General features: G+C 39.7%; 1 protein-coding gene across 2 annotated transcripts in view; it reads left to right on the top strand.

The window, feature by feature from the left end:
* Positions 1 to 19643, top strand: part of LOC130909229 (adenosine kinase-like) — a 291652-nt gene that overhangs the window by 217265 nt on the left and 54744 nt on the right. For both annotated transcript variants that reach the window (XM_057825447.1, XM_057825448.1), the window contains exon 7: positions 10306 to 10476. In XM_057825447.1, coding sequence (XP_057681430.1) covers positions 10306 to 10476 — 171 coding nt within the window. The remainder of the gene's footprint in view (positions 1 to 10305; positions 10477 to 19643) is intronic.

Here is a 19643-nt window from a genome sequence, read left to right as displayed (position 1 = left end):
AATCTATCCTTTACCACCCTATGCCCTGTCTTTCTTATATATTATATCCTCTGGTTGTGTTACGTCTCTGACCATTCTTGGGGGAAATTAACAATGCTATTTTTGTGTAGCGATCGCAAATGCTACTCAGTGACAGTCAACAAACACTTTTAATTTTTTTCATTAATAACAAATCTTAATTTTATAATTTATTTACATTCCCCCAAACACCACGCTAAAAAATCAGTAAAAATATCAAAATGGCTTACCTCTTTGTCCTCTGTAGTACCATGGCCCCCCCCAAAATGTTTACTGCATATGAAATGTGAATGGCTTCACCTAGCTGGCGTTAAACTGGTCTTTTGGACGTCCGCGCAAGTTGATCCATCATATTTTTTCCTCGACTTTTTGGTTTTGGGAAACGTATGAAGAAAACATCCTTCGTATGTCGTAATGTTTAGAGTCATTTATACAAGTTCCATAGCAGCAGTGTTTGATTGCCATGTTTTTTTTTTTTTTTTTTTTTAAAGATTACCGGAGAAAACAAATAACATGGATTGTGTGCGAGGGCGTGTCTATAATGTCCCACTTTCGCGTTACGATGGCGACGTCGCGATCTAAAAATAGCATTCGTGCGGTACGCTATTTGGCCATCACTATTTTCTTGGGGGAGACAGTCAACATCAGCTCCCACCTGCTGTCAGCACTGTTGTCGTCCAACATGCCTGCTAGCATGTATTGCAGCGCTACAGATGTAAAAAAACAAATCAAAATTCATTTTCTGTGCTAATTAGTTTTTCAGTTACTGTTCTAGTTGTTTCATTCATTGCTAGTTATGGAATTTGGTACCACTTTATTTGACAGTGGCGCCATAAGACTGTCATAAGACCATCATAATTATGACACTGCCATGAGCATTAATGAATGCTTATGACAGATGTCAGGCAAATTATCTCCCTTTTGAACAGATGTAAAAGATCCGAGCTGGACATAAATGGAGTTAGTGACATAATTTTCCAGAAAGCATTCATTAATGCCCATGATAATGTCATGTCATAATTATGAAGGTCTTATGGCAGTCTTATGACGCCGATGTCAAATAAAGTGTTACCTATTAACCAAAATAAATCAACAAATAAGCCTCACTAAACTATAAGCTGCAGGATTTGAAATGAATGCTTATAGTCTGAAAATACGGAAAATCAGAAACAAACCTTAGGGGCTGTTAACATGGTAAAACTTTGACAAAAACGACCGATTTCATGTTACATTTACATAGTTCCGTCTGAACAATGGCAGTTTCACGTGAAGACGATGCAGTATTCGTGCCAGGCCCTAGGGGGCCCTACAGTGGCAACAACCTCCTCATACCGGAAGACAACGTACCCGCCAACTCAAAGCAATGCCCAAATGCCAAAATCACACATTTTTTTCTTTGGCTTCAAAAGGCACAAAAACAAAAACGTGAACATGTGGCGCACCGGAGCGAGAGTGTTCCAGTCATATGATTGGGGAGCACGCGCCACATTCAAATCGTTCCACTTTGGAGGCCGGAATCAAAACCTTGCGTCTTCGCCTTTCGTTTTCACCATCACCGTATAAACACGAGGCTATTCTGCAACACAATCGTTGCGTCTTGGTGTCGCAGCATCACCAATACGGCCCCTTAGTTGAGGGTAGAAGTGGGCAAAATATCTTCCCTGAAAATAGTTTTTTTTTTTTTCTCTGAAGCATCCACTTGTGCAGTATTTTTAGCCCGGGGATCTCGTCATCCATCACGGCCAACCACCCACCCAGCACTCCCACACACACAATGGCAGCACACCGTCACAACAATGTGACTTCTCCCACTGTGACGAAAGTGTTCCATCATTTTTTGATCGTGCTTATCCTCCTTAAAGCTGGTAGCCAGCCAACCGACCATTCAAACTGTCATTCACCCCAATGGAGTATTCAGGGAGATGTTGCACTTGCCTTACATTTAGTACTACCGAATACTGACCAGCATGAAATTAGGCCACGGCAATCATCCTGTCCTGGAAACGTAACCGCCGTCCCTCTATTTGGACGTCAAGGGGGGCCTCTCTGACGCCTGTGAAAGTGGACCCCCGGTATCCTCGCCACTCGATCCCACACCCCGGCACCAGAGCTAAAGACTTTACCCTCTTGGGTTTCATAGCCAGGCCAGACGGTTGCGGATGCAAACTGGAATTTGACTTGGCGCTCGGCCCGACACCGCTGCCCGAGTCGAAACTGTATGACTTTTATGAACAGTATTCCTGTGGTATTACCTTGATTTGAAAGGCAGACACTTGGGAATCAAGACATCTTGGATTCTCATTGCTCAGTGATAACTTTCCACTGTGTAGTTATTCTTTGGCTAAAATAAACGTTAAGTAAGAAGTGCCGCCCTGAAGGAAACTTGCTGTTATGACATTTTCACTTTAGCTACACAAGCCTATTTGGGTCAGATAGTATTTAATGGTGATGGAGTGGAAACCTTCGAAAGTGTGACGTCAGCCCCTCCCCATTTAACAATTCAAAACAATTAATATTAGTATGTTTGTGCGACGCTAAGTCAAGATATCTCAAGCAGCATATCAGATTTCTTGCCTCTTTGTGCACCTGTCATATCCTTGAGGTTTCATTACCATAATAAGCAGGGCAAAACTCTGAAGACGGCAACTACGTGCATGAGCAGAGCCCCAGTAACGTGGTACTTTGCTATCTTGTCACTCTGTATTATTGATATTTGACAAAACAGAAGAGGATGTACTCCCTCCACCATTCTTTTTAACATCAGTTCATGTATTTCCACCAGGGCTGGGCGGTACTCATCAACAGTGTTGGGCACGTTACTTTAAAAAGTAATTAGTTATAGTTACTCACTACTTCTTCCAAAAAGTAACTGAGTTAGTAACTGAATTACTCTATAGTAAAAGTCAAAGAATTTGAAATTTTCTGAGCAGTATTCGAGTCAGTTGAATAGAGAACAGACATGTAGTTGTGTTATAGAACCTTGTAATATTTATTGCGCCTCACCAGCAACAGATTTAGCCTACACTTGAATTGCAACAAAAATAAACAGTAAACAATATCATAAAATAACAATCAGCAGTAAACAATATAAAGTCACAACCTGAGACAACCGGTCAAGTAGACATAGCCTACTGTACTTCAAGTATTTTGAGTTGAAATAGTGTTTATATCTTGTTGAAATTCGCCTCCCCAGTCAAGCCGCATGGAAACAGCGACAGCCAAACAAAGTGCCGCTCTGCCGATGCTGCCTCGCGCGTGCCAACCGAGAAGGCGGAATTTCGCGCGTTCATCTCTGATGTTAACCCTTTGTACTGACTCCATGTTCCAAAAGTTTGAAAAAGACTCGCCGAAAGCAGGTTGACAACTTATTCGTCGACAATGGTCAAAAACAAGGCAAAAACCGACGACGGAGGGACAATTCTGGATCCAAAACAAGGCTACATGTTTCTGAGCAGCAAAAATCTGTGTTATCTCAGTGTCCAGTGTTTTTAAGTCCGTGATATAGTGGGCCGGCTGAAGGTGTGTCCGGGCGTTGCTTTGGGATCATCCCTCTCTGGCCGGTTTCGGGCTGTTTAGGTTCGTGCGTGGATGGGATGTGGTTGCCACAGCGACCGACGCTGGTCTTGACGTCCCAAGCGTCTGCTATCAACTTTGTTATCCGGGCTGACTCTACTTGTTGTCGGACAAAGAGCGCTGTGTCCTTGCAGAACTGATTTGCCAGTTTTGGTGCGTCAATCTTGCTCGTGACCCACACGTTGGGGTTCTATGATAAGATGTTGTGTATTTATTCTGCTTCTTTTCACTAAACTATGGTGTGCTATCTATTCTACACTAGGTGTGTCAGAGCAGTACAGTCCCGCAGTAAATATGAGAAATGATACTATTCCCTGATTAATTGTATTCCGTGTGTTCGAGTAATGCAGACAGTTAGACGGTGCCTACGAGAAACGGTACCATTTTTCCATTTCCCCCTCAGGAGCCCCGATAATGTGATTAACTTTACTGTGTCAAGGCCACTGAGTGAAGTGAAGTCTGCCTAAACTATAGTTAAATGAATGTGTGAGACTAATGCAAACAATTATATGGTGTGTGAGAGAACGGTACCTTTTCCCTTCAATCTCCACCTCGTAAAGGACAAATTTTTCTCTGAATGCTCTCCCATCATATCCCTCTGCATCCATTTTGCGTGTGTGTGTTTGCCGCACGCGCAGTTCAGGTTTGTGTGTGAAAACACCGGCTCTGATTGGCTTACCATGACACATGACTCTAACCCTCAGCCAATCACAATCACTTCCATCGCATCTATCCAGGTGGTGCATTCAGGTAGCCTTGTCCCCCTACTCCACACGTCACCCTCAAAGTGTCTGCCGTCTTCAAGATGGAAGCAGCATTCTTGCTGGCTGACAGTGGGGGATGGGAACGAGGCTAGCATTCAGGTGTAGCAAAAACAGAAACGTTAGCAAGCTTTGGAAAGTATTGTCTAATTGAATGAGCAAGGACAAACAGCCTGGAGTCATAAGAAGTACGTGCTGTAATATTCTGATACAGAATTATCCGAGGCACCCTAAAGTGCACACGGCGCCAATATTGTTTTGCTCACATGATGCGGGAGTGAGTTAGAGACACGGCCTGCCGAGAGTCGTACGTTTGTGTTAATATTGAAGTTATATGTGCTATTAAAGAAACAGAGTGCCAGCACGTCCTGTGTGGTATGTCTTTGCTAAGAAAAAGCACAAAACAAAACACGTGCGCTATTCTCAAACCTGAACGCACCCAAAGTCTTGGATGACAATTAAACAGAGCAGAGTAGGCTGGTAGTTTCTTCAATTTATTCAGAGTAAGTTACGCACCGCTTTTGACCATCAATAACGGTAACGGCGGAAAAAATTAGTTAGATTGCCCCGCTACCAAAAAAAAATAACACCGTTATGTAACGCCGTTATTCCCAACACTGCTTATCAAGGTAAATTGAGCGGATAAGAAAAATGACGATAAATTTGCCCAAGTGGACCGTTATGAAAAAGTATCTGAACCTTTTAGAATATCTCACATTTCTACTTAAAATCACCATTAAATAGATCTGATCACACAAAATCAAAATCACACAGATGAAAATACAGCGTCTGCTTTAACTAAAACCACCCAAACATTTATAGGTTTTATACAGTGGGGAGAACAAGTATTTGATACACTGCCAATGGGGTTTATTCTGTAGGTTTATTTTAATGAGGATAGCATGCAAACAATGACAGAAGGAGGAAACATAAGTAAGTGAACCCTCTGCCTAAGGCAGTGCTTCTCAATTATTTTCTGCTACGCCCCCCCAGGAAGACGTAAACGTTCTGCGACCCCCCCAACTCTCTGCCGCCACTGTAAATATACTATAGTATCATTTGTCTATAAAATTCTTATTATAATAGGTATAATAGGTACACCTCTGCATACTATTTTATTTTAATATTAAAGAAGAAAAACATTGTTTAAAAAAACAAACAAAAAAACACATCCATACTGTAAAAGTAGTCTCGTTACATTTTTTTACCATTTGACACTGAGAAAAAAAATTAATAAAATCAATAAATAATCATAAATTCAAATTGATTAGCAACATTAACTCGAGAGGACATGTCAAACTATTAGACAGAAAAAATAATAATAATAGAACAAATACGACAGTGTCATTGGACAAATAGACAGTTTTCATTTTTGCTGCAGGCAGTATCAGCTCCTTTGCTGTGGTGTTGGGTTATTTTGCATTGAGCAACTTAGTATGCCTCCTTATGTGATAATGACAGTGTTAGCTGGTTTGCTGATGTAATACTGACAAAGCGGGACGATTGTCTGCAATATTCGGCACGTTTTCGCTGGGGGAAAAAAAAAAAAAAGAATTCCTGCTGTCCGCTGCAAACATTTTTAGACAAAGTAAACAGACTGGTCTTTCCTCGTCTTCCACTTTACTAAAAGTCAAAGCCAAAAGCAAAATGCTACACATGCGTCGTCATATTTCTTCGTCTTAGCTTTTCATATCTCCAGTGCTCTTTGCAGTGAGCTCTTGTTTGGTTCAAAAATACTACGCACATGCTGAAAATGACAGCGCCACTGCCACCCACTCAGTGGATGTGCAATTACACTTTATTCTAGTATGGCAAAAAAGTATGTTCCCCAAGGTCACTTGCGCCACCCCCAGCATCGCTCTGCGCCCCCCTGGGGGGGTCCGCCCCACTATTTGAGAAGTACTGCCCTAAGGAGACTTAAAGAGCAACTGCCCACTTTAAAATACACACCTGGTAAGAAATGTCTTGATGACAAGCATTGTCTTATGTGCATCATGGCTCAGTCAAAACAGCTGTCTGAAGACCCGCGATCAAGGATTGTTCATTTGTATGAACCTAGGAAAGGATACAAAACCATCTCTAAAAGTATGGAGGTTCATCAATCGACAGCCAGAGAAGTACAAATGGAGAGAGTTTTGCACTGTTGCTTTTCTCCCAAGGAGTGGCCGTCCACCAAAGATTACACCAAGAGTTCAGCGCAGAATACTCAGAGAGGTAAAAAAAGAACCCTAGAGTGTCTGCTAAAGACTTACAGAAATCCCTGTCTTAGTCCAATATCTCTGTGCAGACAACAACTATATGCAAAACTTTAGCCAAGAGTGGTGTTCATGGGAGGACTCTACGGAGGAAGCCACTGCTGTCTAAAAAAAAAAAACAAACATTGTTGCTCGTTTAATGTTCGCAAAAAGGCACTTGGATACTCCACAGAAGTTTTGACAAAATATTTTGTGGACTGATGAAACCAAGTTGAATGTTTGGGAATAACACACAACGTCATGTGTGGAGGAAAAATGGAACAGCTCACCAACTTCAACACCAACGTGAAGCATGGTGGAGGGTGCATCAAGATTTGGGGTTGTTTTGCTACCTCATGGCCTGGACAACTTGCATTTCTTAATGGAAGAATGAATTCAAAAGTTTATCAGGACATTTTGCAGGAAAACCTGAGGCCGTCTGTCCGACAGTTGAAGCTACAAAGAGGATGGATGCTGTAACAAGACAATGATCCTAAACACCGAAGTAAATCAACTTCAGAATGGTTTCGGAAGAACAAAATTCACGTTCTGGAGTAGCCAAGTCAAAGTGTAGATATGAACCCAATTGAGATGCTGTGGCATGACCGAAAGACAGCGGTTCATGTCCGACATCCCAGGAGTCTGACCGAACTAGAGCCAAGATTAGTCCTTTTCGATGTGCCAGACTGATCTGCAGCTAGAGGATGCGTCTGGTTGACGTTATTGCTGCCAAAGGGGGTGGCCACAAAATATTAAATGTGATGGTTCTCTTTTTTTCTGTCATTGTTTGCATACAATCCTCATTAAAATATGAGGTCAAATGGTCAAAATTATGTCAGTCACCGTGAACCATTTCGGTAAAGGTAAATTTTGGTTAAACTTTCATTTCCACTTTTAACTTCTGGGAAATGTGGCGTCATAGTTCTGGCAGAAGGGACGCGACTTGTTGCCGCACCGCAGCGAGCTTCTCCAAGTTCACAGCCCCTCAGGATAACGGAGCAAGCCTTTGATCAAGAGCAAGTTTATTTGGAAGCACTTATGTCAGAAGACAATCTCTGCCCGACGCGATGTTGGCACGCGGCTAAAGGAAGATGTCAAGGTCACTGATGAGCGATTAGTGCAGTGTGACTTCCCGCCTTTGTGTTCTTTTTGCTGTCAGACAGATGGTACCTGTGACATTGTGACATCAGGAGTCTTCACTCAAGCTCTATTGTCTGCTACCAAAGTGAGTGTGTAGTCTTACCTTGTTGGTTTAATTGAGTGCTCAGTCGCCTAGCTTTTCAGCTGATGTCATCATGCTTTAATGAGCCCCAGAGAAAGTAGCCGGATTAAATGGATCAGATGAAACTCTTCCTTATTTTCATTTTTTGTGAGCTGCTGGTTTTACAGAGCAGCTTGTCGCTGGAAAACAAGGTTAAGCAGATCGCTATCAAAGGAGAGCAACGTTTTTGTAGGCCCAGTGTCGGGTTTCCACCTGAAACGCAAAGGTGTTTTCTTACCGATTTGTATTCATTCACACAATGGCCAACCGTGGCTCTCTTGTTTCCGAGTAAGGGGAGTGCAGACAAGACTTTTGTTCAACCTATCATCGGATACGAGCGTGTTGTTTCACAACCACAGGATTTGTTCCGAATTGACAACCCTCTCCTTACCGCTGTCCTTCCTCTCCTCCTTTGTGCTTTAAGAACTTTTCTTAGGGTTTAATAATTCCACCCTCAAACCCGCAAATTAGCTGTTTAAAGTGTTTCATTTGTTCAGAGCCACTCTGGATTTGCTTACAAGCTGCTGGATTCTGCCAAAAAATACTAAGTTTGGGCACTGTAAAACCTACCTGTTAAACTTATTTTCAGCTAGCTATTTTTCAAACTTTTTTGCTAAAATTTACTTGAAGCACTGGCAAATCATTTCACTTATTTCGAGTGGATCCACATTGAAAATAAGGGAATTCAAGAAGGTGGGTTTTTGCAGTGCATATGTATTGGTTCAGGTGATTCAAACCTTTATTTCAAAAACTACTAAAGAAACATTTTGAAAACTTCCAGAATAAAGGTCTGGATTTTATTTGCAAATTTTAATTTGCATTATTTGAACACTAACATAAGAAATACACTTGTTAATCATCTCTAAAGTATCCAGGAATGCAAAAAAAAAAAAAAACCAAAAAAACATTTGTCTTAATACCACTCAAAATTGTCTGTCTAAATAATATAACAAAAAAAAAAAAAACTTCTTAGTCAGGGAATTACAAAAATAGATGGAGCTTTCTTTCAGGTAGAATACTGCTTTGCCCACCAGCACAGCCAAACTCAGCAAAAAATTAAAGCTCCTTTGGGCTGCTTTAAGACCACAAAAATAAAGTAAAACTGGGGAGAAGGGGGTAAACTTTGGTTAACTACATTTCTTACGGTTTAATTAACGTCAATAGTAAAAAACATCCAGGAGGATACGTATTTCTCTCAAAGCAGCTTCCTCCTCAAGTTTGAGAAATTCGCACGGATTAATGTTATGCCAACTCTGATGTAGGTCGGACTTTCAGTAGCAAAATTTGTGGTGTGTTCCCCACCTACACAATATCGATGACGTCTTTTTACATTATTTACAGTGGCTGCTGCTGGCCGAAAAAAACTTCTAAAGTGTGTGGGTGTGTTGGGGGGGTGGTTCAAGTCATCAGCCAATAAAATGTGCGTTTGAGGGGGAAAAAATGGTCTGGCACATTCAGCAAGTGGGTCAGTGTAAGTCTGAACATAATTAAGTACTGTAATTCACTTAATAACGGTATGGTTAATTCTATCCTTACAACCAGTGTTGTTTTCATCAACGATGAGACTATTATGAGACCATAACGAGCTAAAAACGTGTTTTGGGAGACTAAAGCATCATGAGACTAATGCCAGTTTTCTTCTGATGAGACAGCAACGAGACAAAAATGCACAATAGTTTCCGTCACATGTTCACAATGTGTGACATGTGTCGTTAGCCTGCATCGTGGCAGCATCTGGTTGTGTCACTCATGTGACGTGCTGCTGCTTTCCAGTATCCAGGCTTGCACACACGGGAAGATTTGTTTTCTTATCTTGGCTGGAATATGCAATGTTGCGAAAGCCTTTAAAGGTCTGTGCTGAGTGATCATCACACAGTAAATGTAACTCGTAGCGGTAGCATAGCATTCGCGTTTCAGTTAGCATTCGGCTAATGCTAATATTATGTTTCTTCTAAAACTCCCAGACAACTTTTTTTACGTTAAGTTCTTGGCGCCCACGTGGATAGAATTAATAGAAAATAATGTCCTGTTTTCCTGTTTTACATTTTTAATTTTCCACACGAAAACATTTTTAGTAAATGTCAACTATAAAACTAGACGAAATTAGTCTTGAGTTTTCGTCAACAAAAACTAGACGAAGACAAACACATTTTGAGATGACTAAAATATGACCAAGACTAATAAGTATTATCGTCCAAAAGACTAAGACTAAAACAAACATTTTTACAAGGGCTGCCAAAAACAAAACTGTTTACAACAAATGGGAAGACAATCTAAATTACCTATATAACTGAAGTCGTTATATAATGCAAATAAGGTTGCTTAAAAGTTGGTGAGTACAATCTGAGCAACCTGAAAAATTGCTAGTGTTATGTCCCTACCGTCCCTATGCAAACCTAAGCCTTTGATTCAAAGCAAATAATTCAATAACTTGATACATTCTGCTATTCATTTTCAGGGCTTTTTCTTGACGGTGTCCCCGGAATCCATGCTTAAGGTGGCCAAGCACGCCTCGCAAAACAATAAACTCTTCTGCATGAATTTGTCGGCGCCATTCATCTGCCAGTTTTTCAGCAAAGCCATGATGGAGCTCATGCCATTCGTGGACATCCTGTTTGGCAACGAAACGGTAAGTCGCCATTGCTATTTTTCGTCGTTGAGTATGTTCAAAAGTTTTAAGCAAGTCCATATTTACTAAGGGTGTAACGGTACATGTATTTGTATTGAACCGTTTCAGTACGTGGTGCTCGGTTCGGAACGGAGCCGTACTGAACAAGCTTCTGACGTAATGTAAACCTTACTTTTCGAGGCTGTGAGTCGATCGGGTTACAGTTTCTTTGTGCAGATTATATTTACTCCGTCTTCTCTACTATAATGAGGACCAACACGGTAGGACAGTGTAACCCAGAAACGTCAACGGCGCGACAACGTGGCCACCTCGAGAACGCAGTGAAACGCGGGCGTTAAAGTCAATCAGCCAATGCACACCAGTCGCTGTGCGTCCGCGTGTTAGACGTGTCCCAGAAGTGGCTCAACACGACACACGCGAAAAGAACGGCAGAGTTTATTATTTGACGCGAGACGCGACCCTCCTGCATCAATACTACTACCGGTAGCTAGGATCGGGCAGACCGAAAGTCACTCGTGTAAAAATACGGTGGATCTGGTTGATTTTCAAACTAATATGCAATCGTAACCCACTTTTTGAGTCCATCAGATCTCTTGAGTGGTAGATCGGGACACAGTTGACTTGTCTTTGTTGATTTACTGCTTTTTTTCTCTGCTATAATAATCAACACGGCCCCGTGTTCAATACAAAACCCTCCTACCACAACAAAACATGTAGGAACTGAAGTTATACAACATAAAATATACAATATAAATGAATACTGCATCACATTTGTAAAATATAAACACATAAAATAAATAATAGTCCATTTAAATAGAATACTTTGAAATGAGCTAAAACACCTGTAATTAAATAATAAGAATAATACACAGATCCTGCTTACACAATTAATTTTTTTATTTTCTGTGTGGCGCTTTAACTTGAGAAAATCCACCAATAAAGCTTTTGAAAACCGTTCATAAGAAAAAAAGATTATTTATTGGGGCATTTCATTTGTAAAATACATGTTAAAATCTTTGTCATCGGGATTGCTTTTTTCTTTAGCACAGGACTTCTTTTTTCTTTCTTTCAGAAAGAATGCAGACCAATACGCGGGGTCTGAAAGGCAAATTGTTGTTGGATTATCTTTAAATACCCGCTACTTTTTGAGCAGAATTCTAGCTTTGTATAGGCTAATGTTCCTATTGTTGAAAGCACAAAGGTGTGTCATAAAAAACTAGCACATTTATATTTTGCATTTTGTTTTCTTACTGTACCGAAAATGAACCGAACCGCGACCTCAAAATCGAGGTATGTACCTGAGATTTTTGTGTACCGTTACACACCTACTATTTACTGTGACGAAGATTCGCCTTTCGAATGCGCCGAAAACCTCGACACATCTGAGAAAAACAACAACGATTTATCGCTTACTTCAGCGTTTTGCGCTCCCCTAATTACACTGAGGAATGGTTCTGCCTGAACCGCGCCGTGTGTGTTTTGCAAACGCTGTGTGTTTTGCATCTGTTGCTACTGTAACCGTTTGCCTCGAGAATTTCTCCCACACCTCCAGTCATTATTGACTCTAATGATTCGGGATAATTGCGTGTTTGTAGAAGGATTAACGTCAGAACACTCTGTCAGGACTCGTTCTCCGGAAAACCAAAATAAGAGCAAACGGCAGCAAACAGAGCGGATATTCACCCCTCGGCCGCCTCAAGCCGAGAGCGCCGCGGACTACCAGTGTTTGTCTGCAATGTTTTGACTCCCGTCAGACTCCCCCCACGCGGATGCTTGGAGGACGGACTCTGCATAAAGGCCGGCTTCAGACCTCCCGTTGTGCAGTTTTCTGATTGACGGGCAACAGGGGTCGCCTTGTTAAAATGACTTCAGGCCAGTCGTCGTCCATTCGTCTCGTTCCTGGAGCGCTTATACTTATTAAAGGGGTGGGTCAGCTGTATTGGCCAATCGATTGGGGTAGTTGCCAGTGTTGTTAATCTTACTTTAAAATAGGGCTGTCAAACGATTAAAATTTTTAAATCGAGTTAATTACAGCTTAAAAATTAATTAATCGTAATTAATCGCAATTCAAACCATCTATCAAATATGCCATATTTTCCTGTAAATTATTGTTGGAACGAAAAGATAAGACATATACTATAAGTACTTTATTTGTTTATTATAACAATAAATCAACAAGATGGAATTAACATTATTAACATTCTCTTAAAGCGATCCATGGATAGAAAACTTTCTAGTTCTTAACTAAACTCGTTCTTAAAAGATAAATGTTAGTACAAATTATAGAAATTTTATATTAAAACCCCTGTTTTCGTTTTATTAAAATCTGTAAAATTTTCAATCAAAAAATTATCTAGTAGCTCGCCATTGTTGATGTCATTCCACCATGCTCACTCCCCAAACCCATAAAATCATTTGGACCCAAGCGCCAGCAGAGGGCGCCAAACAACAAAAAACAAGTAACAAGTAAAAAGCGGACATTACACTGCTGTCATTTTAATCTGAGCGGGGCATGTGCGTTAATTGCGTCAAATATTATTTTAACGTGATTAATTAAAAAAATTAATTACCGCCCGTTAACGCGATAATTTTGACAGCCCTACTTTAAAATAGTAATTAATTATAGTGACAAATTACTTCTCCCAAAAAGTAATTGTGTTAGTAACTCAGTTACCTGAATGTAAGAGTAATTAGTTACTTGGGAAAGTAACTGGTGATCATTTTCAAGTTTTTTTTTCCTCAAAAAAAAAAAGTGTGAACGGTTTTTGGGACAATTGGCCCTAGCCCAGTTCTGTACCCTAATTTACCCTTTACCCTGAATCAACCATTAAAAGTTGTTAAAATTGCTCCCATTATTGCATTAGTTCCCTTCTGTCTATTTTTGACATGTGGAAGTTTTAAAACTGTTTCATCATTTAAAGATAGATTCAAGTCAAGATTTTGCCCGTTTAGGAGTATTTTAGATAAAAAGTTACTTAGGTTCGCTAGTAAGGTTCTCTACAACAGAGCCTTCCAAAGAAGTCTACTGCTTTAAGATGGCAGCTGTTTACTAATCATCTATTTCCTATACTGTACATCTTGCTAACACCCCCGTGTCTGTCATTTCGCATCTAGTTCTTAATATATTAGAGCTGAAACGAATACTCGAGCAACTCGAGTAACAAAACTGATCCGAGTAATTTTATTCACCTCGAGTAATCGTTTCTCTAAGCATCACGTTTTGCTCGGACTACTTTTAATGCGGGACAACGCGCTGATGTCACGTGCGTAGAGGAAGAAGCAAAAAAAAAAAAAAAACTTACATCAGCCGACAGCCGCTACAAACGACGCCGACGTTGCTAAATACTAGCTCGCGCGATGCCACGTTGATAGCAGGTAGCGTCTGATGAGTCTCATAGAGATCACATGTATGTTGAAGAAATGACAGACTCGGCCGCATTTGGGCAGCATTGGTAAACAGCCGCCATCTTAAAGCAGTGGAGCGCCAAGCGCTAATAAAGAGCGCTAAGCGCTAATAAATAAGATTAACATTACTGTCACTAGCTCACGTAACGTTAGCCCTGCGGAGGGCTAGGTTTCTATTAATTATGACCACTGTCGATGCGTGGCTAACGTGTCTTACATACAGGCTTTAACATAACATAGCGTTGTGGAGTGATGAGGGTGTAAAATAAAAACTCAATCATGCTAACTATCAATTTTAGCTATGTAGTCATTGCTGGATAAAAACACCAAGTAGCACTGCTCCCTAATGTGCTCCAATACAGCCTGTATCATACATTTATTTTGAACACTGCAAAAACTCAAAATCCCACCAGGACTTACAGTTTAGACTAACTTAAAACTTAACTAGAACTTAAAAATGGCTTGACACAAATAGAAATTCAATTGAAACACGTGGGAAAAAATCCTAACTTTTAAGTGATGTGTGTTATCAAGCGTAACGGCATTTTTAGGTACATATATATTTAGGTATATATATATATATATATATTTTTTTTATAAGATCTAAAGGTTTTTTTGAGTGAAAGCAGTTAATTAGTCTTTTTTTAATTTTTTTTTATTGTAGTTACATCTGAGATGCAATTGTTGGCTGTTTTCAACAATATACATCGAAAATAAAGACATTGATTGACTGAAAATGGTTCAAGATTAGATGAAATGTCTTGTTTTCTCATGTATATATATATAATTGCTCTTCACCTAAAAATATATTCGTTTTATCCGATTACTCGATTAATCGATAGAATTTTCAGTCGATTACTCGATTACTGAAATATTCGATAGCTGCAGCCCTAATATATATGTGATATCTACCATGTCTACCATATCTACCATATCACGTGGGCGTAGTTTGTAGGCTATCGGCAACAGTCAGGTATTATTGGAGCCACCTAGCATTGCGTTTGCTCGGCGTCACTTTTTTGCCTCCTCCCCACTCCTGCTCTGCTCTGTTGGTGAGTCAGTCTCCCTCAGACTTTTATCGCGTCATTCAACCAATATAGAAACGCATAGTAACGCACGCCTTTCCATCCTCAGTAACAGCGTTGGCAAGATGAGAAAAGTAATTAATTAGATTACTCACTACTGAAAAAATAACGCCGTTATATTCTAACGCCGTTATTAACAACACCGGTAGTTGCAACTTCAGCGCAGGTGTGTAGCGCATTAACCGGACTGAAACTGACTCCTCCCACCTTGTCCTTTTGACAGCCTAACACAGAAACAACCATTGATTCAATTTTTTTTTTTAATGACGGCAGTTAATAAGGCCCCCGACGAGAGGAGTGATTGCCGTCAGTTTCGCCGATGGAATTAGCTGTGATTTACCTACGTGCTCTCTGGAGCGTAGGAGATAAAGAAGGGCAGTGGTGATAGAAGCATTACTCTGGGGTTTGCATTGCGGTATTTAAGACTAACCGAATGATCATTAAGGAATTAATCTCCCTGCCTGATTGGGCTTTTAAGCGTACTTAATGTCTGCATGCCATTTATCTGCAGTTTATCTGTGCTCTTTGGGGAGTATTATGTAAAGTAGAAACACTTCTCACCAAAACATTTAGGATATTGACCTCAATGACTGAAACACATTATTTAAGCCATTTATGGTACAAAAAAAGCCTGAAGTCGAAACTTCCAACGAAAACCACACAACCTTTGAAAAACATTAGGGCTGTCCCAAACGATTATTTTTCTCCTGATTAGTCTGCTGACTTTTATTACGATTAGTCGACTAGTCTAATAACTTTTTTTTTTTTTCTTAAACTAATCTTGCAATTGTTGCTGAAGACTTTAAATTCCCAAAACATTTTAGAACACTTACATTCTTTATTAAAGCACAAATCATCACTTAGATAAAAATACCGTATTGGCCCGCATATAAGATGGCCCTGAGTATAAGATGACCCCCTCTTTTTCAAGACTCAATTTTGAAAAAAGACTTTATGAACACCAAATTCATTTTTATACAGAAAATAATTACAGTACATCTGAAACAAATGATTATAACAGTATATTTCAGAGAAAAAGCATGTTATTTTGCCTCATTCAAATCTTAATATCTTAACATTTAAATATGTAAACTAAAGTGCAATCACATTGGCTTCTGGTTTTTGAAATGTAAATAAACCAATCTATTGTGATAAAACAACAAAATTGCAATAGCTGCATTAACCATCAAAGTGAAATCTAACTGTAACTGCAGTCTTGAAAAAATCTGAATAAGGAAAAACATTGCAATCACATAATGCAAACTTGGTAAACTTGAGAGTAGCTGAGATATGTCATGACAGAACATCGCTTCAATGATATCTGGCGCCATCTAGCGTCGTGAATGGGTATATTGTCGAGACTGTGAATATAAGATAACCCCCACTTTTTCAGTCTTATTTCAATGCAAAAAACACCGTCTTATGTTCGGGCCAATACGGTACGTCCAGACTAGTACGTTTGTAGAAAAAAAAAAAGATTAATTTTTAAGTACATTCATTTAACACGCGAAATATAATACCCCCATCCTTTGTACGTGGTCTTCAATATGAAGCACTGCAAGAGTTTGGAAATAAATGGAAGCAATAAAAGCACCTGTCGAATTTAATCCAAGTGTAAACATTGGTCTTACTTATGACGTAGGGCAGTCATGACCAAAGTCCGGCCCGGGGGCCAAATGCGGCCCGCGGTCAAATTTCATGTAGCCCCCAGCCTCTGTCATAAAATCAATTACGTCCGGCCCGCACACCGTATTGGCCCGAATATAAGACGGTGTTTTTTGCATTGAAATAAGACTGAAAAAGTGGGGGTCGTCTTATATTTACGGTCAAGACATTATACCCATTTACGACGCTAGATGGTGCCAGATATCATTGAAGCGATGTTCTGTCATGACAGATCTCAGCTACTTTCAAGTTTAACCAGTTTGCATTATTTCATTACAATGTTTTTCCTTATTCAGATTTGTTTCAAGACTACAGTTACAGTTAGACTTTACTTTGATGGTTAATGCAGTTATTGGTTTATTTACATTTCAAAAACCAGAAGCCATTCATTTACAAATGTGATTGCACTTTAGTTTACATATTTAAATGTTCAGATATTAAGATTTGAATGAGGCAAAATGCTTTTTCTCTCAAATATATTGTTATGATCATTTGTTTCAGATGTACTGTAATTATTTTCTGAATAAAAATTAATTTGGTGTTCAAAAAGTCTTTTTTCAAACTTGAGTCTTGAAAAAGAGGGTGTCGTCTTGTATTCGGGCCAATACGGTAAATTGGTCAGCAGTGCTGCTACCAGCATATGAAGTAGCTTACACACTAAATGCTGCTCCTCATTTACCCACTAAAAGGCAGCAGCACTCTAAGCAACATTACCCCATGTGACCCTTTACTTCCAATTTTCTAGAATGGCGACAATCAACAAAAAAAAAGAAAATTGACGGCCGATGCTTCAAAGATAGGTGGAAATTGGACTATTTCTTCACTAAAATATGCAACAACTCTGCCTGCCTCATTTGCAAAGAGACAGTAGCTGTTTTTAAAAAGTTCAATGTGAGGCAATAATACCAAACAAGACACGCTGACATGTACGACAAGATTATAGGGAAGATACGCAGCGAGAAATTGAAGCAACTTGAAGCTAGTTTAATTTCACAGCAGCAGTATTTCGCAAGAGCCCGAGAGTAAAAAAAAAACGCCACAAAGGCTAGTTGCGAGATTGTTGAAATTATTCACACAAAAAAAATAATAAAGAAAATGCGACACACAGAATGGCTTGCAGAAATTTGCTTAAATATATTCTACGTAAAGGACGTCATCAAAGGTCGACCCCCCACATTTTTACCACACCAAATCTGGCCCCCTTTGGAAAAAGTTTGGACACCCCTGACGTAGGGACAAAGTTTGTCGCAGTCAGTGACATTTCCACAGTTAAATCTTCGGTTATCAGTGTCCACATGATGGCACCACAAACACAGGATTCGAAAAAGCTTCACTTTGGACACAGTTTTTAATAACCCTCGTTTAAATGTGCGTGTGGAAGACAGGCCAAACCATGGAAAAAGTTCTTTTTGCCAAATACCCTGCTACATGTAGACATGGCCTAAGACTAATAAGTAGGGTTGTTCCGATCATGTTTTTTTGCCCCCGACCGTTTTAGTTTGAGTATCTGCCGATCCCGATATTTCCGAATCCGATTTTGCTCCCGATTCAATTCCAATCATTCCCGATAATTTTTCCCGATCATATACATTTTTGCACTGCATTAAGAAAAAAATGAATAAATCTCGGACGAATATATACATTCAACATACAGTACATAAGTGCTGTATTTGTTTATTATGACAATAAATCCTGAAGATGGCATTTCCATTATTAACATTCTTTCTGTGAGAGGGATCCACAGATAGAAAGACTTGTAATTCTTAAAGGATAAATGTGACTTTGTATATTGTGACTAAATATTGCCATCTAGTGTATTTGTTGAGCTTTCAGTAAATGATACTGTAGCCATTTAACTGTTCTGCCCAAATGCATGATGGAAAGTGCAACCATGACTGTGAGTAGTGGCACCAATTTATATATCTTCTCTGCGTTGGGAAATAACATAGGGTGTTAAGAAAAAGATCAATTACTACCTTTCTTCCCCACATTGCTTCCCACGATGTTTCTAATTGTAGGGAGAGGTATTGTAAGGCTTTAGCCAATTAAAAAAAAGCTCCAAAGGCTGCCAAAATTCACTCTACTCATTTTACGCTGCCTTTTAGCTGTATATATAGGTAAAACGGCGCCATTACAGATTGAACGCGACAATGCGTGAGTGAGCCGTGCAGTGCATGCATTAATTGCGTTAAATATTTTAACGTGATAAATTTTAAAAAAAAAAATTTAATTACCGCCGTTAACGGGATAAATTTGATAACCCTACCTTAAGCCTAAACTAAAGACTCTGGATGAGTGTAACATATTATGTCTGTAACGTTAAATACAATTAGAAAACAATTTAATTAAAAAATATATATATTAAAAAAAGGTATGTCCGATATTTTTTTGCCGATTCCGACATCTCTTCTAATAAGTATTTTTATCCAAAAGACTAAGACAAAATTTAAAAGCTCTGCCAAAAACAACACTGTGATAAAAGGGATAACCAAAGAAATTGAAAGAAATAGCAAAAATGTACTACTTGAGCCTTTCGACAAGCTCCATAGCCCCTTCCCAGCCATTTAACATTACTACCTGGTACTTAAGTATACTTCCAGAGGGCTTCTTTATCGGCACTTCAATCTCGTCTCTTTCATTGTAATCGACTAGGCAACAGGTGAGCACATTTAACAAAAGTGGAAATTGGCATTTAGCTGTTTTTGGCAGGGAGTTATCATTATTCCAAGCAACTCAGCCGCAACAAAAGCCAAACAGCTCGCATTCCGACAGGGGTCACTTTAAAATCTGTGTGAATAAACGGGATACAGGTGCTAAATGGGAATTGGCAGACCGATCACAAGGTGCCATTGAAGGGAGGCAAAGACAGAGGAGGTGCTGCTCTTACACTAGTCCACTTTTAATTGAACCAGTTCTCTGTTTCTCCATGATGAGTCACCCGCCTGGAGAATGACGACCTTCGCTGTGACGTCCAGTTATGGAGGGAGATGAGTCACGGTGCATTTAGCTGTC

The sequence above is a fragment of the Corythoichthys intestinalis genome, chromosome 21, assembly GCF_030265065.1.
Source record: "Corythoichthys intestinalis isolate RoL2023-P3 chromosome 21, ASM3026506v1, whole genome shotgun sequence".
Classification (NCBI taxonomy): domain Eukaryota; kingdom Metazoa; phylum Chordata; class Actinopteri; order Syngnathiformes; family Syngnathidae; genus Corythoichthys; species Corythoichthys intestinalis.
The sequence above is the reverse complement of the archived record's forward strand: the minus strand, read 5'-3'. Positions and strand labels throughout refer to the sequence as shown.